The 26,475-nt window shown below is 44.0% G+C and overlaps 1 protein-coding gene across 1 annotated transcript in view; it reads left to right on the plus strand.

Moving 5' to 3' along the window:
* The window catches only part of SWAP70 (switching B cell complex subunit SWAP70), a 55,962-nt gene extending 46,580 nt beyond the window's left edge, over positions 1-9,382 (plus strand). The window contains exons 9-12 of the mRNA XM_077818400.1: positions 224-390; positions 1,388-1,586; positions 4,669-4,765; positions 6,553-9,382. Of these exons, the coding sequence (XP_077674526.1) occupies positions 224-390; positions 1,388-1,586; positions 4,669-4,765; positions 6,553-6,662 (573 nt within the window). The 3' untranslated portion in view covers positions 6,663-9,382. The remainder of the gene's footprint in view (positions 1-223; positions 391-1,387; positions 1,587-4,668; positions 4,766-6,552) is intronic.
* The last annotated feature ends 17,093 nt before the right edge of the window (positions 9,383-26,475 follow it).

The following is a 26,475-nucleotide window of genomic DNA, read 5'->3' on the forward strand; positions in this document are numbered from 1 at the left end:
GAGGGTAGAGAAGGTAAGCGTCCTGGGAAGAGTACAAGTAGAGGAGCTGGGGAAGTGAGCTGCATGTGAGAATCCTGCTTGAGGTGGGAAACTTGGCAAGTGTAGTGAAAAGGTTCTTTCTCTGAAAATGGAAAATCCTTGAGGGCTCCATCCTGGGCAAAGAAAAGCCCACTACTGTCATGGGGATGCTGAGCTAAGGTGTGTCTTCACTTTATGTTGTCAGGTAAGACAGCAAATGGAAGAGCAGGTTGCTCAGAAATCGTCTGAACTTAAACAGTATTTGCAGAGAGTATGTGAACTCGAAGAAATGTATAAAGAGCTACAGGAAGCCTTGGAGGATGAGAAACAGGCACGTCAAGATGAAGAGACCGTAAGGAAACTTCAAGCCAGGTGTGGTTTTTAGTCTTATGGTAGCAGTGGAAGTAAATCGATAAAACCATTCCTGACAGGCATGGTCTAGGTTTACTTTGTCCTGCCTCAGTGCAGGGGCCTGGACTTGATGACCTCCTGAGATCCCTTCCAGCCCTGCATTTCTCTGATTCTAGGATATCCGAGAGGAGGCTTAGGGGTGAGGTGAGAGATTGAGGTGCTGCTATCCACTGGGCTCTCTCAGATACTATAAGCGCGAGGAACTTACAAATACATAGTAGTGATTAATAATTGTTGTGATATTTATTAAGATATCAAAGGTGAATGTAGTAGATACACTGGGGGTATAGAACAGATCTGGATGTTCGAGTATTGGACACTTGTCTTTAAGGCCTAAACATTCAAACGTGACTAATGCTTTTGGCTGTCTCAGTTTTTGGGTTCCCAACATGACGCTGTAAAGAGGCCTGACTTTCAGGTGTGGTGCTCTGCACTTTCAGACAATCAGGCCCCTTTTCGTGTGTGTCCACTTTGGCACCAACAATGTGAAGTCACTTCTGAAAATGGAGCCCTGCATGTGTACTATTTTACTATTACATGTTTTCACAAAGCAATAATTATCCAATTTTCTTATCAACTTGTATTTTATCCCAAATTAATTTCATACTGATAATGGAAAATGGCTGCACTTTCATTTTCTACTGTGGGTTTCAATCCTCCCTGCTAGTGACAACTTTATGTTCCCCGTTTTTCGTGTGGTTTCTTAGTGTTGGGTAGTTACACTATCGGCTGAAATAACTCCCTGAACAGCATTTTTTGTGATTGCGTTGTCTGCGCTCTTGAGTGACTGGTATGGGTTCTAACGTGTGTAAAAACTCCTCCCTTTCCCGTGCTTTCCAAGTTAATCATCAGAAAGTAATGTGCTTGATCGCCTTGCTTGTTAGCACATATGTGCTAGATAATGGATTAGACGTAGTTTTCAAATACAGTGCTGTAGTCATCACAGTCTCCTCTCTAGGTTACTGGAGGAAGAGTCAGCAAAGAGAGCTGACCTGGAAAAATGGCACTTGCAGCAGCAGCAGGCCATTCTGATGACAGAAGCAGAGAAGCAAGAGTTAGAGACCCAGAGGGTCATAAAGGAACGTGCTCTTCAAGTTGCTATGCAACAGCTGGAACAGCTTGAAGTAGAAAGGAAGCAGGCACTCGAACAGTATGAGGTAAATTACTTTATGCCATCTGTGTTCCTAATCTGCCTAATGCCAGGTGTTCAATGAGAGCCAAATTAAAACAAATGTAGGGGTTGGTAATGGGATATTGTGCCTTTTTAATTCACGTGTATGCATTTGAATCCAGCCCAAGACAAAAAGTTATCTCCAGCTCTTTCAGTGGCCTCTATGGTGCATGTTATGGCCCTGTCACTTCACAACTTAGACTTCATAATCTTTGATGTATTTATCCTCTCTGTGAAAAAGGGAACTGCTTTTATTCCCATTGTATGGATGGGGAACTGAGGCCCAATGTCACACAGAGCAGGGAACTGAACCCATGTCTCCTGACTCCCAGGCTAACAAGGACCATCCTGCCTCTCATGCGAGAGCTTCAGTCCAGTTCCCCAGGATAAGTGTCGATATTGCACGAACCACCAGCACAGCTAGCACTAATCGAGAGCCCCGTCGGCAGTCAGAGGATGACAAGTAATGATTACAGGGACTGGATTGTCCTCTGACCCCTAGAACTGGCCTTTCTGTGCATAGTTGGGTGACACACAATGGCTTGATTCTCAGGCCAACTTGCTTTCTTGATGGCGTTGCAAGGAACACATTAACATTAAACCATGCAAGCCGGGACATTCAGAGGCAAAGACGAAGTGGTTCTGATCCCCTTATTGTGATTGTACCTCAGCCATACCCAGTTATGTCTGGGAATGTTACAGAACATCGAATTGTTCTGGGGGGTTGAAGTTGAGTGAAATAATGGGTGCACCCCCTCACGAGAGGAAAGTGAAATTAAGAAGTGCAATATCTTGAACAGATAATTTCCAAGGATCTCTTAGACTTACATAATTAGGGCTAAGTGTGACATTGCCTTGGGAGTTGCTTGATTTTCTGATAACACTTGAGCCATCTTTGATTACACATGCACAGGTATGTACATCCATAAACAAAACCACATTCCTACTCCAACTAGCAGCCGGCCAAAACCAGATTTAAATCTAACAACTCTAAACTTTAAGCTACTTGTTACTTTATTTAAAGTTAATGCAAATATTTTAAATATTTAACAAGGTTTCTTTAAATATTCAGATTTCTGATTACATAGTCTGACCTTTCCTTTACCAATTGGGCCTCTACGAATTGTCTGGCATTGATTCAAAAGGCCAGCTGAGATTAGAGGAAGGAAGGCTAGGTCTTTAGGCTTCCATTTCACCCATTCATTCTGGTGCTCTCAGTTTGTTCATGTTCCCCCAATACCCTGACAAACGTTCCAGGATGCTTGAGCTGCCTTGCATGTGCCCAAGACGAACACTCTCCTCACAGAGTGTCACTCTATGAAGTTACTGATTAGCGTACGATGGACTCTCAGGGGCATGGCCATTCAGTAATGGTCTTAGCCCACAAACAGAAACCTCTTGCTCCATGGAAATTGTTCGCCCTGCAAGTGTCACTTCAGCCCTACCTCTGCTAGTGCAGAATATCTTTCTAAACTCTGTTCCCCCAATTGACAGCATTATAAGCTAGACTAAAATATTTTGTTATGTACTTCACTGTAATCCCTATGAGCTTTAGTCATGAACCAGGACCTCACTGTGCTGTGCACACTGTACAAACAACAAAAAAATGGTCCACACCCCCCCTCCACCCCCCAAAAAGCTTACCCTCTAAGGATAAGATGTAAGGATTATAAATGGAGACACAGACATATGGGGGAGTACAAGGACATAACGAGGTATACGTGGTCAGCATGCTAAGCAGTGGTCTTGGCATATTGTCAAGTTTCTTTGTAGGCATTATGCAAAGGTGGATAACAAGATGGCTTTGCACGTGTTTATGTGGAGCTCCTCTCCAGCGTGAGGAGTAGCATGGGTGAAAGTACAAAGATGCTTGTTTGAAATTCAGCATGTAGGCAGTGGAGGCTGGCTGGCATCATGGGCTGACCAGAGGCCGGTGCTGACAGCTCGATAGCAAATTGGGGATAGGCTGTGAAGGGCTTGGAAAGTGAAGACAAGCAGATTATGTTTGGTGCGATAGATAACAGGGAGCCACTGGAGGTACACAAAGAGAAGGGTGATGTGGGCAGAATAACAGGCTAGGAAATTATCTTTGCTGCAACATTCTGAATGGATATGAGTGGGGCAAGATTGCATTTGTCCAGGCAAGAGAGAAGGATGTGGTAGTAATCAAGACATGAGGTGGTGGCATGGATGGATAGGAAAGGGCATAATAGAGCAATGTTAAGCAGAAAAAATAATCAGCAAGATTTAGACATAGCCCAGATGTGAAGACCTAGACAGAGGTGTGAATTGAAGATAATGTCCAGGCTGTGGGCATGCAGGGTGGTGCTGTTGTCTCCAAAGTGATAGAGAAAAGAGGTGGCAAGGAGCTCTTGGTTGGGGAGGGGGAATATTAAGAGCTCTGTGTTTTAACCATATTCAGTCATCAGCTCAAGCTCGACATCCGTGAGGAGATGTGGGGGAGAGAGGCTGAGACGTCAGTTTGGAGAGGAGACAGGTCTGGAGCAGTGAGGCAGATCTGTGAGTTGTGGCACAGAGATGGTAGTTGAATTTGTTTGCAGATAGGATTACTCAGAGATAAGGTGTAAGGGGAGAAGAGAAGGAGACCAAGGACAACGCCCTGTGGAGAGGATGAGGAGGATCCCCAGAAGCAAAGGACAAATTGAAAGAGCAATTAGTGAGGTGGGAGGAGAAGCAAGACAGGGTCATGGAAGCCAAAGGAGGACAAAATTTCAAGATGAGCCTGGTTGACTGTGTCAAAGGCAGCTGACAGGTCAAGGAGGATGAGGATGGAGTACTGTTTATTAGCTTTAGCTAGGAAGAGAGAGATCATTAAAGACTCTGACTTGAGACTAATTGAGTTGACTGGTAAAGAATTGTTCTCAAAAAGTGAGTGGTCCTAGTTGAACTGATGACAAAGGATGTTTTAACTGGCTTTTGTGGGAGTTAATCAGTCTCTGAAAGGGGAGGTTTGAAAGAGAGTTTCATCTTCCTGTATATTTTGTGTGTTGTATCTGGAATATGCCAGAGCCTTTTAATATTTTTAAATGTGCTGCATCTTGTTTCAGGGAGTCAAAAAGAAGTTGGAACTGGCAGCTAACAAGACCAAGAGCTGGAAAGATAAAGTAGCTCATCATGAAGGATTAATTCGATTAATAGAACCAGGTGCGTAATCAGTACAGAAAATACAAATTAACAGAGCTCATTGTGCCTTTATGAAGTGTCCAAGAAAGGACTCGGAGCTCCTGCCTGACTTATCCAGGGCAGCCTTTCCCTTTAGCTCATCAGGTATCACTGCCACCTGCAAATACCACATTTTAAAATAAGCACATTGAATAAAGAGGGACCCTGCAGAATCTGGGGGCTGTGGTTTTTCTGACTCAACATATAGTGCATTGAGAAATTGGAGTGGATTGTGCAAAATCTTTAAATGATTTTGAGAACAAAGATTATACCACAGTTTCACGTTATCCTCCATTTCTTTGCTGCGGAGCCAAGTAAACAGTGTCAATATGAAGTATTAGAAGGGTACTGTCAGCATTGACAGCCTTAGAGCCATCTGATCTCCCTGCCAGCTCCTTTCTTGTGAAAACAAAATTTCAGTTGATCAGATTCCTGCTCTAGCAAAAGCTACGCCATTGGTTGGAGCAGGATTGGGCCCTGAGCTACTCAAAGAATAAGGGGCTTAGTGCTTTTCTACCTCCTGAACAGTCAGCCAGGAGAGGGGAAGCACAATGCCCAGGGCTTGTTAATTTTGCTAAGAGGCTAGACATTCAGTACTATGGTAACTCTTAAGACTTCGCTATCCTCAGTGATGTATTAACCAAACAAACAAAAATAACGCTTAGGGAGCTTTTTTAGGTTGAGCCTTTTCAAACTTGTTCACATTCTTAAAATCCTAAAAATCTGTTTACAATATATGTGTGTGAAAAAGTTACTTCTAGGGCTAGCTCAAGTTAGTTTTGTTATTTAGGGTGGGTAATACAGGAAATAAATAGCAAAAACATGGAATAAACCACTTCCTTGTTTACATTAACAAGCTCAGCCAAGACAGTCTAAGACCTCTAGTCCAATGAGCGTGTATTCAGTGCATGTGCAAAGGCTAGAAAAAAGTGGCATCTCAATCCTGGGCCCTGGAGCAACCCCAGCACTTCTCTATTAGCTGGGGACTGCTGGAACATGGAGGCTACCCAACCAGGTCCCTTTCTCTTGGGGACATTCCTGATAGCTACATCTGTTCTGTGCCACATGGAGATTTCCCATTGACAGGAGGCAGCTTAAGGTAGTTTTGCAATGCCTTAGTGCTGCCGAGAATCCTTCGTGGGGCTAAGAGTTTGGCCCAAGGTTTCTACAGACACAGGGAAGGGGTGCTGTAGATCAGCCATAAGTCTAGGGAAAAAGCCTCTGTTACTCATAGTATTATTTCTATTACCCAACTGCCTAGGAGCCCTAGTCATGGTCCAGAACTCTTCTGTGCTAGGCGTTATACAGATACAGAACAAAAAGATTGTCCCTGCCCCCAAAAGAGGTTATACTAAGAGATTGGTCAATTGTGCCACAGGCATGGACAATTACAAAGAGATGGCTGGTGTCCTAAAGGAAGGGAGAAAATCTTGGCAAAGGTGACAGAAGTCAGTGGTTGTGGGTTTCGGACACATATACAGATGCACTTCTTGTAGTAGTAGACACGTAAATTGTGTTAAGTCATGCCAGGTATTGTGAAAAAAGAACTTGGTGAATGGAATGGGATTATGAACTTGTGCAAGAAGTGCATATAGAAGGTAACCATGGATTTTTAAAAACTGGTTACCTTCCTCTAGCCAACAGATGTTCGTTACCGCACGGCTCGTTGTACTGACTCTAGCTGTGCTCCATTTAGCCTGATGTAGCAAACAGTAATTTCACCTATGGAAAAATGTCTATTTTATATCAAATATTATAATGTCTTTCAGGGTCTAAGAATCCTCACTTAATTACTAACTGGGGACCAGCAGCCTTCACTCAAGCTGAACTTGAGCAAAGAGAAAAGAGCTGGAAGGGGAAAAAGGCCACTTCTGAGTAATGAAGGCAGCTGAAATCTCACTGAACAGCAATAAAATATTTGAACAGCCATTTTATACTTCAAATATGGCTTACTGCTTGTAATGATTGAGTATGTTCAAAGCAACACATTCTGCAAATGCTATCTACAAAGGAATCTTTTATCATAACTGTATACAGGAGCTGTCATGTCTGCAATTTTCCCTCCAACACTTAGCTTCCAGAAACTGCTTTATTTATATGGAAAACATTATCCAATCTCTCAGTTGCAGATTTTTATTTAAATAATAATTTTGTTAATAGAATACTTGCTAAAAATTTTATGATATAACACTGTGACTGCATTTGATAGGTTAAGTACTGTTATTTCTAGTGTATCTAAAGTGAGGAAACTGCTTGCCTATGTCTTTATACAGGCAGTATCATTTAAAACAAGTGGGACCCATATTCTGAGAGCAACCCCACTTTTCTTCCCACTGCCAATCATAGTCTCCTTTTGCCCTTCATTTCATCTCCTCCACTGGACACGTAGGACATGTCTACACTGCAATTGGCTCAGACTCGAGCCTAACCCTCTACACACAAATCATGCTACCCCAGGGTCCCAACTTGAGTCAAGCTGGGACCCAGCCTTCAAACCCTATTGCTTTACAGTGTAGGTGCAGTCCCACTGGACTTATGCTTGAGGAATCTGGCAAAAATATTCCTTGGGCCAGTCAAGTATTCCCACACTGCACCATGAACAAAGGGGTAAAGCAAGCACACGTTAGGAAGTCTGGGGTCTGGGTAGTTGGACTCTGCCTTGGATCATGACGTATCCATGGTGGAACCCAGGTTTCAACAATTTCTAGTATTCACTCGAGCCCAAGGCTTGATAACTAAATTTCTTCTAACCCTGAGCTTGTATTGCAGTGGAGACATACCCTTAATTTCCTCTTTGTGGCTCTGTTACTATACAGTGACCCCTAGGCTGGGTTCTCTTTGCACTGATGCATCTGAGTCAGCACTATATGACCTGACAGCTCTCTCTGGACCACCACTGTGTACTTCATAAATCACATTTTGAGAAGCACTGGTCTAACACAATTGGGGAAAAGCAGCGCTCCGGGATCATGGCCGTAGTGCAGTCTCTGTGTGGAAAAGCAGCTGCCGCCCCAGCTGTCCTAAAGCTTATGTCTTCAGTTCGTGTATTTTGGTTAGTCTTTTTAAAAGACCTCCACTCATGATTTAAAGACATTCTATTCTTCAAACAAATCATGGGCTTGATTCAGAAATTAGTGGATGAGGTTCTTTGGCCTGCATTATACTAGAAGTCAGCCTAGCTGATCAGAGTAGTCCCTTTAAGCCTTAAAATCTGTATGGCAGGTACAGTCTCCAGCTGGAGGAGACATACTTCCACCTGTCTACCTGTTAGGACTAACATGCCTGCACTCAGGGCAGCTAGTCCCTCACACTGCTGCAGCCACATTCTGTTTTTAGTACACGGGGAGAGTAGCGCTCTGAGCTGGCAACAACAGCCCCAGCTTGAAGTGTAGCCTCAAGAACTATTATGAAACAGGTGAGATGCTAAAAACTGTTTATGAACCAGGTTCCACCAATCAAGGAAGAGAAAAAATTAATTTGATTTTTTGTTCTTTTAATCCTATAATTGGGATGAAAACTTAATTAACCCAGCATTCCAATGCCACCCTCACCTAGTATTATTACCTTTAAATAACAAAACAAAAACCTTTGTCACTGATGGCTATGAATCTATCCCATTATACTAAAAACATTCAAAGAACTCTAGCACGGGATGGGTCTTGCAGCGGGGAAAGCCATTTGTTTCAAAGTAATATACTACATGATTTTGCTTTGTAGACATTCCGCCACAGACGTCAGTCAATTCCTGAGAAATCTTTCCCCAAATGCGCACTATGCCCCACACTGAGTAGCAGCTACCCATGCGTAGGGTCTGCCAATCAACTTTTGATTTGCACCGCTATGAAATGTACAGTTCTCAACTTCTAATTTTTAGTGCAACTAAATGTTAAATTATTGCATAGTTAAATATGAAAATGAATGTTTTAGATTGATAACCATATATTTGTGTACAGAATAGTATTACTAAGTGATTCAGTAAAATAACAAGTAGAAACTGTACAATGTTGAACAAAACCATCCTTCAGAACTGGAACTCATCTGTTTTTATTTGCTGGAGACTCAGAAGTGTCTGATTTCAGATCCCCTGGTGTTTATGGGTGGTTATATTTTTATACTAATTAATTGAACTCATTGTTTCAATAAATGGAGATACAGATTTGAGTGCTAGCACATCCTAGAATTTCATATTTGTAATTACTGTACAGTAAACTAATATTTCTTTTAGTTTGCTGCTAAGCTACTACTTGGACTATAATTGTTTACATAAGAATGTGCTAATACTATCATAGCTATACATTTTTAAACTGGTAAAGGAAGAGCTGGAAAAGTGTAACTTACAATCATCTCCCTACCCTTTTTTTTTTTTTTTTTTGGCATGAAGGTGTATTGGGCTAATTCATTTTCTGCTGTCTTTTTTTTTTTTTTTAAACTTGTTCAAAATATTTTAAGGAAATACCAAATGATGCAGACTTTTTTACTGTTCTTTAGAATTGGCTTTTTAATAAAATAATTAAAAAAAGTTATTTACACTTTGAGATGAACTTGTACACTTTTCTTTGGCTTCTTGGAATGAGAAATGGTCTGTGTGCAACAGCACATTTATTGTACTGAGCAAATAACCACATGGAAAAAACAATTTAGTCATTCAAGCTAGTGACCATGTTCAGAGACTGTCCACACTCAAAGCTCAGGATCCTTTGGGCTTTGGATCAGGCTATAAGCACCAAACAATTTTAGGGACGTTGTATGAAATTTGTTGTAGCCCTTGTCTTTGCAGTGGTTTAATTTGTCAACACTACTCTGCACAAAGTGCTCTTTATGGTAGTGGTGTACCAGTATTCTCCGCTTCCAGGAACAATTCTCCCATTATGCCCAGCAGTGTTGCTAGGAATAGGGCCTTGAGATTAACTGCCAAACACAAGGTGCAGCAATTTGGCAAGGAGTTCAGGCTAGGTGGACCAGTGCAGCTATGTTTCTTGTGGCTTCCCTGCCACCCTGAGCAAAAAAAATGCTGTCAAGTAGTTGAGCTCCAGGGGGAGCTGAAGATTGGTGTTACAAATATTCAGTGCAATCGATACTTAAAGGATGCTTGGGGGCTGCAAGGTATTGGATAGGGACTGTAACCTCAAAGCAGTCTGCCTGTCACTCCAGTGCCATGCTTCTTGGTCTAAGTACAGGCAGGACCAACATATCCCAGAGGTCTTTTCAACATTACGATTGAAACTTGGTTAGTGAGAAAATGTTTTATAATAGGGTCGGTGCTATCGGCGTGTAGCACAGGTTCCCTGACTTGGGCCTTTTTTCTTAAGAACTCCACTCCCCCTCTGGAGAGCGTTTACTAGGGTTGGAAACAGTTTGGCTGCTAGTACAGCCCCATGGAGGCTAATACCTGTTTCAAAAAATGGGGTGGATGTCTTAAGTCATTTTCCTTGTAAGGAGTCTACTTCAGATGGACTTGGCACAATTTTTTTCTTTTTTTTTTTTGCTAACACCAATGCAGCTCCACCACCAATAGCAGTAATGGGGGCTCTAGTGTGGATGAGGCTCCTCCTGCCATGAGCAATTTTTACCACCATGTTTTCTAAGCAGTTTTAAATGCCACCGGCCACATGCACTGTTGACACTGCCAATGGGAGCTAACCAGTGGTAGCAACAGTGGGAAATGTCCTTCCTCCTTTGGGGAGGAAAAACCCTAGTGTAGATGTCGAGTAGGAAAGGTGTTACTGTACAGAACAGTTCTCAGCATCACTGTGCCTGGTGGCGGGTCGTTTTATTCAGAATGAGGAATAGGTCTAAAAGAAAACTTGGGCCAGCTTCTTGGCTGCTGTAAATAAAACACAGTGCCAAGGGACTTCTGCTTTGCATTTAGGTCACACATTTAATCTGTCCAGTGTGAATTAAGTCAGAAGAAGGTGGCCCCTTCTCTTATTTCTTCTGGTGTTCTCTCCTTCTCAATTCTGCTCCCATCTTTTATAGACTCCTCCCTTCCTAATCACCTTCCCCCTCCTACAGATTGCATTGTCACCACCATCTTTTTGTGCATCTCCCAGGAGCATCTCTAAACCCTTCCTGGGAGTTGGTTTGGTACAGCAGGAAGCCCTCAGAGTCCTTCAAAAGATGGGAAATTATGGAAGAGTACTCACACTGCAACAATTTCATCTGTCTTGGAAGCTGTCCCAAACATTTTCTGATTATATCAATCCTCTTAATGGGGTTTTAAAATAAAATTAAAATGTAGCATCTTTCTAAATAAAAAAACCCCTCTCATCATTTTTTGGTTATTTCTTAGCTGATTTCTGTTTTGCTGCCTCAGTTGATTAATAATCACATTACTTCATGGGCTTTGTCTGCTTTCAAATGTTCAATCTTGTGAAAGATGCTACATGCTTTAAAAACATCCCCACGCTCCCATTTCAAGCATACTGAATAGTTGCCCTTTGAACCGAGTCCACTTAAACAAAATAATAAATAAACAGTGTCCACATTAAGGATACCTCTCAGTCAGTCAGTGTATTGGCTCATGAAACATTGCAGCCTGGAAAACCATACCAACCAACAACCCTGCTGTTTCCAGCAAGCCCCAGACTTACAGAAGATGATGAGAGAAAATTTTATAAGGAAGTTCTTGGTGAAATGCTACACTGGGCAACAGTCTGTTCTGGAGATCTCAGTTCAGACACTGCTAAAGGAAACTAAAGCCCTGCTCCCACTGAAGTCAATGGCAAAATGCCTGTTTCCTTCAGTAGAAGCTGGTCTGCTGCCCTTACATGCTGCACTCCAGAGCACCCTGAGGGAGAGTTGAGTGGGTGCCTTTTAGAGTATCAGTTAGATGCAGGAGTGAGCTTATTCACAAGTGTCTCCTTGATCCATCTAGGTCTCAACACAACATTGTTCCTTTCCCCCACCATATGATTAGCGAGGGAGCTAGGCACATTAGAACCTCACCCACCTCCTCCCAAGCTGTAATACACAAATGTCCTATGTACTACTTGTGGGTGTCTGCAAGCACTTCAGGAAGCCCTCAAAAGATGGAGAGGCATGGAACAACACTCACACTGCAACAACGTTGTCTTCCTTGGTAGCAGTCCCAAATCGTCTCCCAATCTGTAACAGACAAAATGTTAGACCTACCTCTTAGTTCTCTTCCTTAAGCCCATATCTACCTTCAGTAACACAGCAAACACAGCTTTTCTACCGGCCAAGAGTGAATAGATTTTAACTTAGGATCCTGCCAATGTTACATACACAGGTGGGTCTCTATTTTCCTAAATAGTGACTGTTTATCTATTATTTGCAACAGACAGTTGCAGCCTGAATCAAAAATCCACAGCAGCAAAACTAAAATTTCCCCATCAGTGCAGGCTTTGTATCATGCAACATCTCCTTCCCCTGAGATCTGTGGTGTGGCAGCAGGGTGACAATGTTACAAACCTTAGAGTTACAAACACTAGAGTTACGAATTGACCAGTCAATCACACATTTCATTTGGAACTGTAAGGGTATGTCTACACTACGAAATTAGGTCAAAGTCAGTTTTGTAGAAAGCGTTTTGATACAGTCGATTGTGTGTGTCCCCACACAAATGCTGTAAGTGCATGTAGTCGGCAGAGTGTGTCCACAGTACCGAGGCACCCGTCGACTTCCGGAGCGTTGCACTGTGGGTAGCTATCCCACAGTTCCCGCCGTCTCCGCCGCCCATTTGAATTCTGGGTAGAAATCCCAGTGCCTGATGGGGCTAAAACATTGTCGCAGGTGGTTCCGGGTATATATATTGTCAGGCCCCCCCGCCCCCCCCTTCCGTGAAAGTAAGGGCAGACAATCGTTTTTCTTGAGTTACCTGTGCAGATGCCATACCATGGCAAGCATGGAGCCTGCTCAGCTAACCGTCACCATATGTCTCCTGGATGCTGGCAGACGTGGTACTGCATTGCTACACAGCAACAGTTTATTGCCTTTTGGCAGCAGACAGTGCAGTATGACGGGTAGCTGTTGTTGATGTAGTCCTGGGTGCTCTTTTACCGACTTCAATGAAGTTAGGGGCGCCTGGGCAAACATGGGAGTGACTCAGCCAGGTCATTTCCCTTTTAAGTTTTGTCTCATGGCGATTGAGTCCTACTGGCAGTGCACTGTCTTTTAATCTGCAGCCAGCAGAAGATGATGGCCAGTAGTAATACTGCACCGTCTTCTGTCGAGCACCCGGGAGATGATGATGGCTAGCGGTCATACTGCCCAGTCTGCTGCCTGCAAGATGTATAAAGATAGCTGAAGTGGCTTAAAACAAGAACTAGACCAGATTTGTTTTGTATTCATTTTCTCCTCCCTCCCTCTGTGAAATCAACGGCCTGCTAAACCCAGTTTTGAGTTCTATCCTTGAGGGGGGCCATTCAATTTCTCTCAAAGCAACCCGCTTTGTTGATTTTAATTCCCTGTAAGCCATGTCGTCAGTTGCCCCTCCCTCTGTCAGGGCAACAGCAGACAATTGTTCCGCGCCTTTTTTCTGTGCAGATGCTATACCACGGCAAGCATGTAGCCCGCTCAGATCACTTTGGCAATTAGGAGCACATTAAACACCACACACGTTATCCAGCAGTATATGCAGCACCAGAACCTGGCAAAGTGATACCGGGCGAGTAGGCGATGTCAGTGCGGTGACGAGAGTGATGAGGACATGGACACAGACTTCTCGCAAAGCACGGTCCATGGCAACGTGGGCATCATGGTGCTAATGGGGCAGGTTCATGCGGTGGAACGCCGATTCTGGGCTCAGGAAACAAGCACAGACTGGTGGGACTACATAGTGTTGCAGGTCTGGGATGATTCCCAGTGGCTGCAAAACTTTCGCATGCGTAAGGGCACTTTCATGGAACTTTGTGACTTGCTTTCCCCTGCCCTGAGGCGCAAGAATACCAAGATGAGAGCAGCCCTCACAGTTGACAAGCGAGTAGCAATAGCCCTGTGGAAGCCTGCAACGTCAGACAGCTACCGGTCAGTCAGGAATCAATTTGGAGTGGGCAAATCTACTGTGAGGGCTGCTGTGATGCAAGTAGCCAACACAATCAACGATCTGCTGATATCAAGGATAGTGACCCTGGGAAATGTGCAGGTCATAGTGGATGGCTTTGCTGCCATGGGATTCCCTAACTGTGGTGGGGCCATAGACGGAACCCATATCCCTATCTTGACACCGGAGCACTAAGCCGGTGAGTACATAAATCGCAATTTTCAATAGTGCTGCAAGCCCTGGTGGATCACAAGGGACGTTTCACCAACATCAACATGGGATGGCCGGGAAAGGTACATGACGCTCGCATCTTCAGGAACGCTGGTCTGTTTCAACAGCTGCAGCAAGGGACTTTCTTCCCAGACCAGAAAATAACCATTGGGGATGTTGAAATGCCGATAGTGATCCTTGGGGACCCAGCCTACCCCTTAATGCCATGGCTCATGAAACCATACACAGGCAGCCTGGACAGTAGTCAGGAGCTGTTCAACTACAGGCTGAGCAAGTGCAGAATGGTGGTAGAATGTGAATTTGGACGTTTAAAAGCGCTCTGGCGCAGTTTCCCGACTCGGTTAGACCTCAGCAAAACCAATATTCCCACTGTTATTACTGCTTGCTGTGTGCTCCACAATATCTGTGAGAGTAAGGGGGAGACGTTTATGGCAGGGTGGGAGGTTGAAGCAAATCGCCTGGCTGCTGGTTACACACAGCCAGACACCAGCGCGGTTAGAAGAGCACAGGAGAGCGTGGTACGCATCAGAGAAGCTTTGAAAACCAGTTTCATGACTGGCCAGGCTATGGTGTGAAAGTTCTGTTTGTTTCTCCTTGATGAAAACCCCCACCCCTTGGTTCACTCTACTTCCCTGTAAGCCAAACCACGCTCCCCTCCTCCCTTCGAACACCGCTTGCAGAGGCAATAAAGTCATTGTTGCTTCACATTCATGCATTCTTTATTCATTCATCACAGAAACAGGGGGATAACTACCAAGGTAGCCCAGGAGGGATGGTGGAGGAGGGAAGGACAAGGCCACATAGCACTTTGAAACTTATTGAATGCCAGCCTTCTGTTGCTTGGGCAATCCTCTGGGGTGGAATGGCTGGGTGGCCAGAGGGGCCCCCCCCCGTTCTTGGGCGTCTGGGTGAGGAGGCTATGGAACTTGGGGAAGAGGGCCATTGGTTACACAGGGGCTGTAGTGGCGGTCTCTGCTCCTGCTGCCTTTCCTGCAGCTCAACCATATGCTGGAGCATATTAGTTTGATCCTCCAGCAGCCTCAGCATTGAATCCTGCCTCCTCTCATCACGCTGCCACCACCTTTCAGCTTCAGCCCTCTCTTCAGCCCACCACTTACTCTCTTCAGCCCGCCACCTCTCCTCCCAGTCATTTTGTGCTTTCCTGCACTCTGACATTGTCTGCCTCCACGCAGTCGTCTGTGCTCTGTCAGTGTGGGAGGACAGCATGAGCTCAGAGAACATTTCATCGCAAGTGTGTTTTTTTCGTCTTCTAATCTTCACTAGCCTCTGGGAAGGAAAAGATCCTGTGATCCTTAAAACATATGCAGCTGGTGTAGAAAAAAAAAGGGACAGTGGTATTTAAAAAGGCACATTTTATGGAAGAGTGGGTACACTCTTTCATGGTAAACCTTGCTGTTAACATTACATACATAGCACATGAACGAAAGCACAAGGTCGCATTTTGCCTCCCCCCAGGGCGTGGCTAGCCCCTCCCCGTGGCTAACAGTGGGGAACATTTCTGTTCAGCCACAGGCAAACAGCCCAGCAGGAATGGGCACCTCTGAATGTCCCCTTAAGAAAAGCACCCTATTTCAACCAGGTGACCATGAATGATATCACTCTCCTGAGGATAACACAGAGAGATAAAGAACAGATGTTGTTTGAACGCCAGCAAACATACACTGCAATGCTTTGTTCTACAATGATTCCCGAGTATGTGCTACTGGCCTGGAGTGGTAAAGTGGTGGAATACCACTACCATGGTGGATAGAATAAGGCTGCCCTCTCCAGAAACCTTTTGCAAAGGCTTTGGGAGTACATCCAGGAGAGCCGCGAATGGCAGGGCAAATTAATCATTAAACACGCTTGCTTTTAAACCATGTATAGTATTTTAAAAGGTACACTCACCAGAGGTCCCTTCTCCACCTGGTGGGTCCAGGAGGCAGCCTTGGGTGAGTTCGGGGGGTACTGGCTCCAGGTCCAGGGTGAGAAACAGTTCCTGGCTGTCGGGAAAACCGGTTTCTCTGCTTGCTTGCTGTGAGCTATCTTCCTCATCCCCAAAACCTGCTTCCGTGTTGCCTCCATCTCCATTGAAGGAGTCAAACAACACGGCTGGGGTAGTGGTGGTTGAACCCCCCTAAAATGGCATGCAGCTTCTCATAGAAGCGACATGTTTTGGGCTCTGACCCGGAGTGGCCATTCGCCTCTCTGGTTTTCTGGTACGCTTGCCTCAGCTCCTTAAGTTTCACACGGCACTGCTTCGGGTCCCTGTTATGGCCTCTGTCATTCATGCCCTGGGAGATTTTGACAAATGTTTTGGCATTTCGAAAACTGGAACGGAGTTCTGATAGCACGGATTCCTCTCCCCATACAGCGATCAGATCCCGTACCTCCCGTTTGGTCCATGCTGGAGCTCTTTTGCGATTCTGGGACTCCATCATGGTCACGTCTGCTGATGAGCTCTACATGGTGACCTACAGCTTGCCACGCTGGCCAAACAGGAAATTGAAATTCAAAAGTTTGCGGGCCTTTTCCTGTCTACCTGGCCAGTGCTGTCCAGATCGGTCACAATGGCGCACTCTGGGATAACTCCCGGAGGCCAATACCATCTAATTGTGTCCACAGTACCCCAAATTCAACCAGCAAGGCCGATTTCAGCGCTAATCCCCTTGTCAGGGATGGAGTAAGGAAATCGATTTTAGGAGATTTAAGATTTTAAGTTGAAAAAAAGGGCTTCGTCGTGTGGACGGGTGCAAGGTTAAATCTATTTAACGCTGTTAAATTCAACCTCAACTCCTAGTGTAGACAATCAGGCAGCAGCGAAAAAAATACAGTACAGTACTGGGTTAAACATAAACTACTAAAAAATAAAGGGAAAGCAGCATTTTTCTTCTGAATAGCAAAGTTTCAAAGTTGTATTAAGTCAACGTTCAGTTATAAACTTTTGAAAGAACCATAACATTTTGTTCAGAAGTTACGAACATTTCAGAGTTACAAACAACCTCCATTCCCGAGGTTGTAGTGTAACTGTGGAGCGTGAGTTCCATACTGTCATTGGTAAAGGACATATTTGGTCTCACCCTGCCATCTAATGGTGATTTAGAGTGGCGTCAGCAATGGGTAGAGCTGGACTCAGTTCAACCTCAGTTGTAGCCAACGCACCTCAGTGCAGGCTTTAAGCACGGTTTCCCAAAGGCACTCAACATGGTTTGTCTGTGCTAGACAAATAAGGTGCAACTCATGAAAAGGTTTGAAGATAATAGCAATAAACTATTGGCTGCAGGTTAAATAATTCTTGAGATTGTGCACAGTTTCTTAAAATAGATCATTTTAATTAGGAGGGCCTAAAACTATGTTAACAAATCCAAACCTGCATCCAGAACCTAATTCTAAAAGTGACCATGCAATGCACAAGATTTTTCACTGACACAACCGAGGCAAAACTACTCTCAGTTATGCATGGGCAACATTTTTTGACCAACACTTTTTTGGGGGGTGAAAAATGCAGACTCAAAGACACAAACTTTGAGCCAATTTAAGTGAATTCCAAAAACTCAAAACATTTTGTTTCAACATTTTTTAAATGAAACATTTCAATTCAAAATGACTTTTTGTTTTGAGTTTTTTTGATTTGCTGAAAAAAGTTTCTTTTTTGGTTCAACCCAAAATAGTACCCTGCACCTACCACATTGCCAACAAACTGAAAAAAGAAATCACTTATTCGCTCAACTCACTTACTAGCCATTAAATCAAAGTTTTAGGTTTGTGACCAGAATTGTGCCTGCCTCTTTGAATATGTCCACTATTTACTACAAGTGCATATATTTTGCCTCTGCAAAACAGACAAGGCCGCCATCTTACAAAGACTTTCACAAATACTTACCTTTATGTACTTTGCGTAGTTCTACCGATGTCAATGAGGTCTACTCACAAGTTAAGCACACATGCAAATCTTTGCAGGAGTGGGACCTAACCAAGCATGCAAATGCCAGGCTGCAAATACAGTTTCCACATTTGCCTTTCATGTGCATGCCAAGGAGATGTGCTCATAAAATAGATTCCATTTGGGTGGAATCTATATTTGAATTTTTAGCAAATGTTTGAACACACGATGATAAGCTCCAATGTAGATAGGATACGTTTGTTGCTAGTTATGCTTAACCACAGCTTATATGATTAGCAACACATGCTTATGTAGATAGGACATTCAACTTTACAAATCACGTTCATTAATGTATTAATTAGCATTGTTCAAACATGATTAAAATTCAAGTATAGACAGATACTTCTGAATATTTTGCCTTAAGTGATATAACAGCCTCATCTCCTATTTAAAAGTGGTTTAGGCACTAAGGACCAGATTTTTAAAGGTATTCAGGCACCTAAAGATGCAGATGGGCTCCTACTGAGATCTGCAAAAGCACCTACCCACCAGGAATTAGGAACTTACGTACTTTTGAAAAGCCCACAGTGGGGGCCTAAATATCTTTAAAAATCTGGCATTAGGGAGCCTAAATTGCATAGAAAGGGGTGTCTAAGGGTGGGATTCACAAAGGTATTTAGGTGCCTAACTCTTGTTGGGATCGATGAGAATTAGGTGCCTAAAAACCTTTGTGAATCCCATCCCTAAGAGCATAAGTCACGTTTGAAAATGGGATTTACTGTCATAAGTCTCTTTGGCAGTCTGAAAATTCTAACCCTACCCTTAAAAGAGCCAAGCTGAAAATTCAGGTTAAGAAGTGTTTGGAGTAAAATCTGTCAAACTGAGTCTTTCATTAATGAAATTGTCTGTCTAGTTTCAGGAATATCTTTTTCAATATAGAAGCCAATGGAAGCAGGCACCTGAAATGGAGGAAGGCCCATAACCCTTTTCTTGGGAGTATGTTTCAGGAATTTCCAGCCTTTGCTGTGCGCATCTCTACTCCCAAGTGTGAAAACAGAAGAAGGCTAGGAAAAAAGTCAGTGTGGCTGCGTACAGACTGATGATGAATGTGTTTCTTTTACCTTGAAATCTGAGCAGTCTCCCAGAGATGTCTGCAGGGCAGTTGTGTGCTGTATGGGTCTGGGCCTATAAATCAAAGCTTGTTTGTTTCCCAGTGGGATTGCAACACAGACTAAAGGGAGGCACACTTACCGAATCTGTCTTTATTAAAATTGGGTCCGATGAGAGAGCTTGTATATCTCCTTGATTGGGATAAAATATCTCTCCGTTTTCCGTATTACTTTAAAAATGGCTCAAGCATGGCTGACTACGTTAGCTCTCTCTTCCACTTTATCCGTACATGCTTGGCTGTGTTTACCTTTCTGTGATTTGTAGCTTCACGATGTAAAGCATTCCATTCTCCAGTCAAACACAAACAGCAGCAAAGTCTTCCAGATCAGTGATCCTCAGAGGCAGTTAATTATGGAGCGCATTCAGGAGCTGGCAAGATTGATTCCCACTTTCTGGCTGCAGGGTACAGAGCTGATCTGGGTAAAAGGGCAGCTGAGCTAAAACGTTTGGCATGTTCCTTAGGAGGAGTCTAATAAAAACATGTTTTCAAGTCATGTTCTTACTTCTCCCCCCAAGCCATTAGGATGACGCAGGTAGATACACTCACAGACTCACCAAAAAGCAACCACAAAGCTTTCTCAGGTGCATCTGTGATCACCAAAAGAATATTCAAGGGGAGCATTCATGTTTGACCATGAAATACGCACAGACTAAACACTGGACTCTGCCCAAGCCACTGTCCTTTTACGTTGCTTCTGTGGGGTAAAAGGGATGAAACCGACCACTAGAGAGTGCTCCCAACTCAAGGATCCCCCTCCATCACAGATCCAAGAAAGTAGTTCTATGCGAAATCCCCTTTAGGCCTGTCATGGAATAATGTCAGGAGTGGGAGGGACCATCATCAGAGTATGGTGTGCTCCAGCTATTTTACACTAGAGAGTCGTCCCAATGCAGCACAGAGCAGCCTTTGGGGCCGGGAGCAAGAGATCCTCCTTTGCCGCTCTGTGGTCAGTGCAGAACTGGAAGAACAGAAAATCTGGCCCTCAAAGGCTGTCATACTGTCAAACAAGTAGGTAACACCACTTACCACATCTATAGCAACTTGATGATCTCAAAGCACTTTACAAATATTAATGACCTCAGCTTCTCAACATCCCTGGGCGGCAGGTAAGTGGCGTTAGCCCCACTTTGGAGATGGGGAAACCGAAGGACAGAAAGGATTAGACACTTGCCCCTGGTCTCATGGTGAGTCCATGTCACAGCTAGGAATAAACTCTGCCTAGATCTTATATTGCCCCCATCACTGCAGAATCTCCTATCATTCCTGTACTTTAGCCACAAGCTCATCCTTCCACCCCTGGTTTACAGTCACCCACCCTAGAATAGTAAAAAGTCATCTCCTTCGAATAAGAACTATTTGTGATGTTCCAAGGTTAGTTCTGTGACAGGGAATGTGATGATGTGTGGGGCCAGTGTCTCTCATTTCTTGATGACAACTGGTTAAGACAGGTGCACCTGCCTCATGATTTGCCATTCTAGTAACTACGTGCTACTCATTGACCTGACCCAGATGTGACTCGCAAAAGAACGTATTAAAAACACATCCAAATGGATGCTATGATGATTGAGGCCATATAAGTATTCAGACAGACAGACAGAAATGGTACTCTGCATGTGGGCAATGTTATCACGGTACCAACAAATCTGGCTTTAAAGCACTAGCATCCCATTCATAGAGGAATCCTCTTCCAAGGGTATCATAAGGCACCACCTAGAGGGGAGTACGTACACTCATTTTTGATGGGTCATGCCATTTAAGATGCTACATGATTACTACTCTCCTAGTTTTTGCTTTCTACGCTCCCCTGAACCTGAACCCCCTACCTGGTGCCAAAGAAGTGCCACAGTAAACTAGAGTGGTTTAAGTGAAACATTCCTTTTAGTAAAAAGAAAAGGAGTACTTGTGGCACCTTAGAGACTAACCAATTTATTTGAGCATGAGCTCATGCTCAAATAAATTGGTTAGTCTCTAAGGTGCCACAAGTACTCCTTTTCTTTTTGCGAATACAGACTAACACGGCTGTTACTCTGATTCCTTTTAGTAGGGATTTAAACAATGCTTTGCGATTAACATACACTAGATGGCAGACTCGCACCATGGCACAAGCCCCAGCCTAGCAATGCTGGGAGTTTTGTGGACTTTTCCTCTGCAGAGCTGTAGTTCAGGTTTTGAAAGAGAGCGCAATGAACACTTTCAGTAATTCCTACTTTATTTTTTAAGGCTGCATTTGAGCAGATATTTGTTTGTGATATGTACAGCATGTTTTCACTTTCCAAAAATCACGTATTAAGCAGCAAAGACATATGTTCTATACTTTACATTAATGTTTTCATTAGGGTACGGAATAAGTAATATAACAAGGAACAGGTAAGAATGACTGAAAAATCTAGAGAAAATTCACTTTCCATTGTGTTAAAGCTGGCACCTTAATATCCCAGTAGCCTGGAGATCCCTTCCCAGCATCCCTTTGTTGGCACACCAAGATCCATGCTCATTTGAATCCAGCATCTAAAGAAATAGAATTCTCAGACCTACAATAATAAGCCAAAAGCCACTATGATGTCTGCAGGGAATTTACTCCTCTGCAGAAATGTGAAGCTACTTGTGTAGTTTAAAAGAGACCCAACATCATGGGCTTTCACATTTGGCGCTTTCTTCTCTTTCTTGTTTGGGTTTGATACGCTGGCCATAGATCAGCGGTTTGAACTGTTCCAGTCATGAAATCCTATTACCACTGAGCTGCTTTAGGAAACTGTCTTCTATTTGTTGAACAGCTATAATTCCAGAAGGTTCTGGCCATATATTAGCAGTACAGATACTTTGAATTGCTATGTCACCCTGGTAAAGTCACTTAACTTCTCTATGTCTCAGTTTGTCCATCAGTGATGACGACGATGATGATATTACCAATCCCACAGGGGAATTGTGAGGCTTAGTTAACGTTTTAAGTGTTTTGACAGCCTTGGAAGAAGAATGCTGTAAGCAGCTACCATGGCCCTCTGGCACGCAGACCAGCCTTGTAACTGATGGATCTGGCTGCTGGAAGGTTCTCCTACCAGCATTGGGATTGTGGCCAGGAGATCCCTGGCTGCCAGAAAGCCTCTGGGAGCTGCTTGGCAACCAGCTTAAATTACAGCAGCCTCCAGTTTGCTCTAATTAAACACTGGGAACTAGGCCATCATGTAGACAGTCCTAGGAGCAGAGGATTGCAAAAAGGTAGCTTAAAGTCACCTAGGCACACCTTGCCCTCTTGAGCTGGCGCTGAGCCTGCCTTGGCCATATCAGAGAATCAGGACTAGTAAGTGAGATAGCACAGTGGGAGTGTGGCGAAGGTATTGCAGAGTGTAGGGCAGAGTTCTGTGGACTCAGTTTTCAAAGTTGACTGTTAAGTCAGGGCAACCAGTTCTGCAGCTAGGCATTCAAATCAGTAGTTAGATGCCCAAGATTCCATTTTAGGCTCATCAGTGCAAATGTGAGCCTTCATAGAATCATAGAATATCAGGGTTGGAAGGGACCTCAGGAGGTCATCTAGTCCAACCCCCTGCTCGAAGCAGGACCGATCCCCAACTAAATCATCCCAGCCAGGGCTTTGTCAAGCCAGACCTTAAAAACTTCTAAGGAAGGAGATTCCACCACCTCCCTAGGTAACGCATTCCAGTGTTTCATCATCCTCGTCATGAAAAAGTTTTTCCTAATATCCAACCTAAACCTCCTCCACTGCAACTTGAGACCATTACTCCTTGTCCTGTCATCTGCTACCACTGAGAACAGTCTAGAGCCATCCTCTTTGGAACCCCCTTTCAGGTAGTTGAAAGCAGCTATCAAATCCCCCCTCATTCTTCTCTTCTGAAGACTAAACATCCCCAGTTCCCTGAGCCTCTCCTCATAAGTCATGTGTTCCAGTCCCCTAATCATTTTTGTTGCCCTCCACTGGACTCTTTCCAATTTTTCCACATCCTTCTTGTAGTGTGGGGCCCAAAACTGGACACAGTACTCCAGATGAGGCCTCACCAATGTCAAATAGAGGGGAACAATCACTTCCCTCGATCTGCTGGCAATGCCCCTACTTATACATCCCAAAATGCCATTGGCCTTCTTGGCAAGAAGGGCACACTGTTGACTCATATCCAACTTCTCATCCACTGTAACTCCTAGGTCCTTTTCTGCAGAACTGCTGCCGAGCCATTCGGTCCCTAGTCTGTAGCAGTGCATGGGATTCTTCCGTCCTAAGTGCAGGACTCTGCACTTGTCCTTGTTGAACCTCATCAGATTTCTTTTGGCCAAATCCTCCAATTTGTCTAGGTCCTTCTGTATCCTATCCCTACCCTCCAGCGTATCTACCACTCCTCCCAGTTTAGTGTCATCTGCAAACTTGCTGAGGGTGCAATCCACACCATCCTCCAGATCATTAATGAAAATATTGAACAAAACCAGCCCCAGGACCAACCCCTGGCGCACTCCACTTGATACCGGCTGCCAACTAGTCATGGAGCCATTGATCACTACCCACTGAGCCCGACAATCTAGCCAGCTTTCTATCCACCTTATAGTCCATTCATCCAGCCCATACTTCTTTAACTTGCTGGCAAGAATACTGTGGGAGACTGTGTCAAAAACTTTGCTAAAGTCAAGGAACAACACGGCCACTGCTTTCCCTTCATCCACAGAGCCAGTTCTCTCGTCATAGAAAGCAATTAGATTAGTCAGGCATGACTTGCCCTTGGTAAATCCATGCTGACTGTTCTTGATCACTTTCCTCTCCTCTAAGTGCTTCAGAATTAATTTCTTGGGGACCTGCTCCATGATTTTTCCAGGGACTGAGGTGAGGCTGACTGACCTGTAGTTCCCAGGATCCTCCTCCTTCCCTTTTTTAAAGATGGGCACTACATTAGCCTTTTTCCAGTCATCTGGGACCTCCCCCCAATCGCCATGAGTTTTCAAAGATAATGGCCAAAGGCTCTGCAATCACATCCGCCAACTCCTTTAGCACTCTCGGATGCAACGCATCTGGCCCCATGGACTTGTGCTCATCCAGCTTTTCTAAATAGTCCCGAACCACTTCTTTCTCCACAGAGGGCTGGTCACCTCCTCCCCATGCTGTGCTGCCCAGTGCAGTAGTCTGGGAGCTGACCTTGTTCCTGAAGACAGAGGCAAAAAAAGCATTGAGTACATTAGCTTTTTCCACATCCTCTGTCACTAGGTTGTCTCCCTCATTCAGTAAGGGGCCCACACCTCCCTTGACTTTCTTCTTGTTGCTAACATACCTGAAGAAACCCTTCTTGTTACTCTTAACATCTCTTGCTAGCTGCAACTCCAGGTGTGATTTGGCCTTCCTGATTTCACTCCTGCAAGCCCGAGCAATATTTTTATACTCATCCCTGGTCATTTGTCCAAACTTCCACTTCTTGTAAGCTTCTTTTTTGTATTTAAGATCAGCAAGAATTTCACTGTTAAGCCAAGCCTGTCGCCTGCCATATTTACTATTCTTTCTACACATCGGGATGGTTTGTCTCTGTAACCTCAAAAAGGATTCTTTAAAAAACAGCCAGCTCTCCTGGACTCCTTTCCCCCTCATGTTATTCTCCCAGGGGATCTTGCCCATCTGTTTCCTGAGGGAGTCAAAGTCTGCTTTTCTGAAGTCCAGGGTCTGTATTCTGCTGCTCTCCTTTCTTCCTTGTGTTAGGATCCTGAACTCGACCATTTCATGGTCACTGCCTCCCAGGTTCCCATCCACTTTTGCTTCCCCTGCTAATTCTTCCCGGTTTGTGAGCAGCAGGTCAAGAAGAGCTCTGCCCCTAGTTGGTTCCTCCAGCACTTGCACCAGGAAATTGTCCCCTACATTTTCCAAAAACTTCCTGGATTGCCTGTGCACCGCTGTATTGCCCTCCCAGCAGATATCAGGGTGATTGAAATCTCCCATGAGAACCAGGGCCTGCGATCTAGTAACTTCTGCGAGGTGCTGGAAGAAAGCCTCGTCCACCTCATCCCCCTGGTTTGGTGGTCTATAGTAGACTCCCACCACGACATCACCCTTGTTGCTCATGCTTCTAAACTTAATCCAGAGACTCTCAGGTTTTTCTGCAGTTTCATACTTGAGCTCTGAGCAGTCATACTGCTCTCTTACATACAGTGCAACTCCCCCACCTTTTCTGCCCTTCCTGTCCTTCAATTGCGCCCAGTTTTGAAAACTGGTTTAACGTCCTGCATTTGTTAGTTCTTTTGTTCCTTGCAGTGTTACTTTTCACTGCTCTTTCCTTTAGTAACAAGGTCATTTAGGATTTACCAGCTGTTCAAACACTTTAGAAGCGCTAATATTTAAACACTTTCTTGTGTTACAGAAATTTCCCTAAATTGTAAAATATACTGTATTACAAAAGGAGAGAGTCATCCCTTCAAAAGAAGTTTCTTGGTTTGCTGTGCTGGCAGAAAACCATCATTGGCAGCTTCAAATACATGGACAATACCTATTGTCCAGATTCTGCAAACAGAGTCAAAGCTGCTTTAGCAGCATGGTAAATAGGCCCCCTTATCTCAGCAATAGAGCTCACAGAACTGGAGAAATTTTATCTGTAAATTAAATTCCAGCCCTCATTGTTAAGAAGTTCCTTAAATTAATCTGATAAAGATGCTTGAATCACTTAGAACATGGAATTCTTCTGACCCCACCTTGCTAACATGTTCTAACCCTGTAAATGATTATTTCATAGTCTCTCTCAAATATACACTTTGTGGAATCTGTCTTGCTCCCAGTGACTCTGAGCTCTCCCTGGTGAGCTGCACTTTCCTGGCTGAAGGCTTCTTTTAAAACCCAGCTCACATTTTCCCCTACATTGCACAGAAGAAGCCTTTGAAAAGAACATTCTTGCGCCCAGAAAAGCGTTCATGCAATTTGAACACGTCTATAGCTCGCAACTTGAGATGCCTCTGCTGTTTTCAGAAATACATTGTGGTTAGGGACACAGAAAATGTATTTTGGTTTAATAATCTAATTTTTTTAACACATTTGTAAATGGATTTTACCTAAATAAATAAGCTTATTTCATTATCAGGCAGTATTCACTGATCTATTTTATCTAGTTTTGCAGATACCACAGGTATGCTTTCTTCTGATATACAAGCACAAAATGGTGGTGGTAGTGGGACGTGAATATAACACCTTCCAATCAAGGTTCTCAAATGGTGAAAAGGTAAGTAAGTACCCCCACACACACCTGTCAGACAGCGAAAATTGTTGTTACACCCACCCTGAAGGTGCAGATTATTTCCTCATGGTCACACAGCAAGCCAGTGGGAGAGCTGTAATGAAACCCAGGAGTTCTGATTACTAGTCCCTTATTTGGTCTACATTGACTTATCGTTAAGCATGTGGGTAATACCATTGATCTTAATGGGGCTTCATCTTAAGC

Source organism: Eretmochelys imbricata, chromosome 6, assembly GCF_965152235.1.
Source record: "Eretmochelys imbricata isolate rEreImb1 chromosome 6, rEreImb1.hap1, whole genome shotgun sequence".
Classification (NCBI taxonomy): domain Eukaryota; kingdom Metazoa; phylum Chordata; order Testudines; family Cheloniidae; genus Eretmochelys; species Eretmochelys imbricata.